Genomic DNA, 6,000 nt, shown 5'->3' on the forward strand with positions numbered 1-6,000 from the left:
TCCCCAAGTCTCTCCTATTGATGCTTTGGATAACTAATTTTAAAAGGCAACAAAGAGTCCTGTGGCACCTTAAAGACTAACAGATGTATTGGAGCATAAGCTTTCGTGGGTGAATACATGCATCTGACGAAGTGGGTATTCACCCACGAAAGCTTATGCTCCAATACATCTGTTAGTCTTTAAGGTGCCACAGGACTCTTTGTTGCTTTTTACAGATCCAGACTAACATGGCTACCCCTCTGATACTTAATTTTAAAAAGTCATTACAGCAGGGGGCTGGAACCTGGGCCTCCCAGGTGAGTGTGCTAATCACCAGACTACAGAGTCATTCTCCCACTTGCTCTTTCTGTCCTAATGTTGAAGCCGTTCCACTGTGGATAAATAATGGAAGAATGATGGGGCCAGCAAGTGAGAGAGAGAGAGAGAGAGCAAGAGAGCGAGCAAGTGTGAGAAGGACTCTGTTGCCAATTGGCTATAACACTCACCTGGGAGACCAAGGGTCCAGGCCCCCTGCTCCCATTGCTCTTTCATGATTTAGCCAAAGTAGAGCAGCTTCAAAAGGAGAAGGCTGAGGGAGATTCCCATCGGAATATCCCACAGCTCAGTAGTTACAGCACTTCCTGAGAGGAGGCAGAGGCGAGGTCAAATTCCTGTTCCCCTCAGGTGAAGTGGGGACACCCCAGATTAATACCCTAACCACTGGGCTAAAAGTTAAGAGGGAAGGTGTCCTCCTCCACAGGGCCCTGATCTGGTAGGTGAGCTCTGAGCATGCTTACTTGATTGGGTCCTGCAGGCAAAATAAGTGGATGAGCTAATCTGCCCCTTGTTACTGCACTGTCTGGGGCTTAGGCAGGCCCTCTCAGAGGTCCAGAGAGGCCCGGACCACTTCCAGCTTTGAGGCCTCTAGCCATAATAAAAATAAAAAATGACGACACATGAAAACAAAATAAGGCACCAAAAAAGAGTGAGACATAATTTGAATACTTTTTTATTTAACAAATGCTTTTCTGGTCCAATAGGGATGCACATAAAAACAAGTTGTGAAACTTATCAAATGCCAAAAAATTAACAAGTGTCTAAAATTGTGGCCCCCTTTGAGCTTGAGGCCCAGGCCAAATGGCCTTCTCCCCCCGACTGGCCCTGACCTTAGGCATGCAGATGACTGGTGTGGGGCTGCAGTGCTCAGAGCCAGAACCATGGTGTTTAAGGAACTTTAATTACAAAAATAGGGGTGCTTGCAGACTTTGGGGGCAGCCGAGTCAGGCCTTTGTGAATTCCAGTGAGGCCTAATTCTGGGACACCTAAGTCCTTTTGTGAATCTAGCCCAGGGATCGGCAACTTTTCAGAAGTGGTGTGCTGAGTCTTCATTTATTCACTGTAATTTAAGGTTTTGCGTGTCAGTAATACATTTTAACGTTTTTAGAAGGTCTCTTTCTAGAAGTCTATAATATATAACTAAACTACTGTTGTATGCAAAGTAAATAAGGTTTTTAAAATGTTTAAGAAGCCTCACTGAAAATTAAATTAAAACGCAGAGCCCCCCAGACTGGTGGCCAGGATCCGGGCAGTGTGAGTGCCACTGAAAATCAGCTCGTGTGCTGCCTTCGGCACGCGTGCCATAGGTTGCCTACTCCTGATCTAACCCAAAGAGTCTAGCTACCGTTGCTATCTGAGCATGCCGGAACAGCCAAGGATGAAGTACTTCTCTATTGGTAGCTCAGCTTAAGGAAACTCAGAATTGTCAATATGTTGAAAAGGATTGGATGTTGTAAACGTTTCTGTAAACTTTGTTCTAAACCCTTCTTCCTCCCTGCTATATGTCCATTTTGAGAGTCTCTCTTTCTCTGGAGTGTATGGGCTCCCTCTGGTGGCTAACCAAAAACTTACTCTCTGAAGAAATACTTGCATTTGAAAGGCTGAGCTCAGCCCGTTTTAACCCAAAGTCATAAATTCCTAGGCCAAGCTTTGCAAAAGTGAGTGCCTAGATTTAAGGTTTTTAGGCACCTAAATAAGTGGCCCGATTTTCAAATGTGCTGAGCACCCAGAGAGAAAATTAGTGAGGAGGGAAAACAAGAAAAGAGAATGGAAAACTATGCATTTCAAAAATTGCAGTGTGGAGAAAATAGCTCACATTAAACAACACTGGACAACACTTTTCTTACTGGCAGCTCCCAAATCTTTGGTACCATAGCTGAAGTGTTTCAAACTTGGCATTATTGATTTGACAGCCCACTTTCCAGATCTTCTTCTTGCCCACATACAGAGATCACCTAAGCTCTTTTTCAGTTCATCGGGACCTTCTGTTTCCAGAGAATTTTTTTTAAAGTGCAGAATAATTTGTTTTTGTCTGCTGCATCAGAGTTCTGGGAGGGTTAGTAATGCTAATTGGAAGACTGTTTCCTGAAGACTAAAGCCTAAGGAGTGAGGACTCCTATGGCCAAATTCAGAAGCGAGTTTAAGTTGAGAAAGGGAATAAGTTGATGTAATTTACACCCTCATTGGCCCCTAAAACATGTATGTTACACCCACTTAGACTTCACAGAGACTCTCCTAGACTTGGTTTTTAGACTCATATCCACTTACCAAGGTGTAACTGGCACCCTCCACCCTTTACACATCTCCTTGGAATTTGGTCCACTTAGTATGAGTCGCAGAAAGCCTAGGGCCTGGTCTACACTACCCGCCTGAATCGGCGGGTAGAAATCGATCTCTTGGGGATTGACTTATCGCGTCTCGTCAGGACGCGACAATCGATCCCCGAATCGACGCGCTTACTCCACCAGCGGAGGTGGGAGTAAGCGCCGTCGACTAGGAGCCGCGGCAGTCGATTTTGCCGCCGTCCTCACAACAGGGTAAGTTGGATCTGATACGTCAAATTCAGCTACGCTATTCGCGTAGCTGAATTTTCATATCTTAAATCGACCCCCCCCTGTAGTGTAGATGTAGCCTAGGAGTACGTCTACATTTGAGCTGAAAGGTTTGATTCCCAGCTTGTGGAGACGTAGCCATGCTAGCGCTACTTGAGCTAGTGCCTAAAAGTAGCAGCATGGCTGCCGCAACACAGCTGGCAGCTCAGGGTATCTGCCTGACTATGTACGCCGGGGGCCGGGTGGGGTTATACTTGGAGTGGCCAGGCTGAGCAGCCACCTGGGCCACTACGGATACATTTTGAAATGCAGAGCTAGCTCGGCTATGTCGGCGTGAGCTGGGAATCACACCTTCCAGACGCACCCTAAGATTGTCCAGTTTGGTGTAACTCAGACTTCCAGGGTCAGAGGGAGCAGTGTAGCAAGAAACACACCTGTGTATAATAAAACAGCCCCCATTCTACTTCAATTGACATCTTGGTAATACCTTTTACTGGCTCCGTGGCATGTAAACTAGACCAACTTAGCTTCCCTACCCTTACCAGTGAAAAGCTGATCCAGTGGGCTGGAAAGTCTGGCCCTCATTTCTCTTTAATCTTTGTCTTAGATTAGGGCTCAATTTTAAACTGTTTTATGAGCCCATGTAGGGGAATATACATCCCCTGCTCATGCATATATAGCATGGGCTACTTGCATTGCAGGTTACATTATATGGAGCTAACAGTCGCCACCAGGTTGCTACTCTACAGCCGGCACAGGTGGGCAGGGAGTGGGCTGTCATGGTGAGGGAGCCAGCAGAACCAAGGCTCTGCTCTCTCAGTACACTGGTCAACACGGCTGCCCCACCACCTTGGGGAAAGTAGGTGCATGAGGAGAAGGAACGGCCAAGCTTCCTTCCCTGGTGGGACTGAATTGTGACACTTGGTGAGTCGTAGCTTGGGCCTTGCTGGGCTCCTGAGGCAGCGCATCAAAGTGAAGGGCAGATGACAAGGGGCCAATCCAGCTTCTAGGGAGTTCAGCACTCTTCAGTGTGACAGCGTCCGCATGCCTAATTTGTGATATTTACTGATATTTCCTACTTCCAAACCGATCCTGTCCTGGGGATTCTTTTAAAAGCACAAAATGTTGGAAGCTGTTGGAACCAGAAAGGTGTTTATGTGTGTGTGTGTGTAATTGAATTGACAGGTCCTTCATTCTTTTACGGATGCCATCTTTGATGAGTGGATGAAACAATTTAACCCCTCTGACAATGCTTGGCCTCTGGAGCTGGCCCCTATTGGGCACAACAGGATGTTCAACATGGTCCCTTTCTTCCCTCCTGTGACCAACGCTCAACTCTTTCGAGCTGCAGAACAACTTGGCTACAGCTATGCCATTGACCTGCCAGGTAACTAACAGAAGTGCTAAAGGAATTGCAGAGTAAGAGACTGGGCCACTCAACTTTTCACATAAAGGTCTTCAGATAACTGAGCATTAAGAGCAACATTTTCATAAGCACCTAAGTCACATTTTTCAAAAAGGGCTTAGGGAACCAAGGGGCCCAAGTCTCACTGAAAGTCAGTGTAGGGAGAAGATGGCAGTAACTGACATCAGGAATACATAGGGTAAAATTGTCAGAAATGCGTAAGTGACTTAGAAGCCTAAGTGCCCATTTTCAAAAGAGACGTAGTCACTTTTGAAAATGAGATTTAGGGTACAGCTACGCTGCAAAAAAATCAAACCTTAAAAAACAGGAGCAGCAAGTCTCAGAGCATGGGTCAGGCTCACACTGTAGGGGATAAAACTAGCAGTGTAGCTATTCGGGCTTCGACTGGAGCCCAGATTCTGAAACCTAGGGAGTTGGGAGGGTCTTAGAGGCTGGACTCCAGCCTGAGCCCAAATGTCTACACTGCTATTTTTAGCCCCACAGCAGAGCCCCGCAAGGCCGAGTCAGATGACCCGGGTTCTGCGACTTGCTGCTGCAGGTCTTTTTCTGCTGTATAGACATACTCTTTGGCTTCTAAATCACTGAGATGCTTCTGAATATTTTACCCAAAATAATCTTCTGAAAGGTGCAGTGAAAAGACCAGGTAAAGTTGTTCTGCCATGTGAGGGTGGGATGGACGGATTGATAAGAACATATTGTGTTCTAGCACTTCACACTAGTGAGTATTGCTGAGATCATTCATTTTTCCTTATTTATCTCAAAGCTACCTAAATAAATAAAATCCTGACCCGAAACTTGCAAATTGTCCATCGCGAGGCTTTTTAACTCTGTGCTCCTGTCCCTCTTTCCATTGTCCTTCCTGTCTCATTCCTTTCATTTGTTACACTCGCTTCTTGTATCTAGTCTTACATTAGATTATAAACGCTTGCAGCAAGGATTGTGTTTTATTGTATGTTTGCACATTGCCTACACAATGGAGCCCTGACCCTCACTGCGGCCTTTGGGTGCTATGGCAATACAAGTAATAATAGTCCTACTGTTGTTAAAGTCTAATATTTGCTCCTCCTCCTTTGTGATTTTACAAGCAAAATTATTCCCATTCTATAACTCAGACATTGTTTCTGTATTTACAGATTCACTTGAAGAAACACATGCTTGGGCTATTACGGTTGGATCCACTATTGGAGGAGCACTGATAGCTTTAGTTGTACTAATTATGCTGCTTGCACTCTTTCAGCACAGAAGAAACAGAAAAGGTTTTGAACCACTGATGAATGCAAGATTCAGCAAAAAAAATTATACAGAAGAGGCCTAGTGCTGTAGCATTGCGTCATCAGATTTACCTGTAGGAAACTAACCTGATTAGTTGTTCAACTCTTAGCCAAGTGCTGAACTAACAACTTGACCCACATTCCTTTGCTAGACAGCTAGCTACGTTGTTCTCATCTCAGTGGCCCTGTACTTTTCCTGTCATTTGGGGTCATCAGTCTCATGTCTTCAAACATTTTGAAACAACATACGAGATACATGTGCAGCCTAAGACAGGATAGAGTTTTCCTGTTGCCAAAGATTGTTTGTAGTTTGTGATGCCCAGGTTTGGATCACATCATCGGAGAATCCTGAAGCCAGAAAAAAAGAAAAACAAAGACAAATGCAAATATTTTTCCTAAATGTGTTTCTAAACTAACAGTACTGTGATAGGCAGAA

At 45.1% G+C, this 6,000-nt stretch overlaps 1 protein-coding gene across 1 annotated transcript in view; it reads left to right on the top strand.

The window, feature by feature from the left end:
* The window catches only part of DCT (dopachrome tautomerase), a 28,219-nt gene extending 22,611 nt beyond the window's left edge, over positions 1–5,608 (top strand). The window contains exons 7-8 of the mRNA XM_065414078.1: positions 4,053–4,254; positions 5,427–5,608. Of these exons, the coding sequence (XP_065270150.1) occupies positions 4,053–4,254; positions 5,427–5,608 (384 nt within the window). The remainder of the gene's footprint in view (positions 1–4,052; positions 4,255–5,426) is intronic.
* Positions 5,609–6,000: the final 392 nt, after the last annotated feature.

This window comes from Emys orbicularis, chromosome 1, assembly GCF_028017835.1.
Source record: "Emys orbicularis isolate rEmyOrb1 chromosome 1, rEmyOrb1.hap1, whole genome shotgun sequence".
NCBI lineage: Eukaryota > Metazoa > Chordata > Testudines > Emydidae > Emys > Emys orbicularis.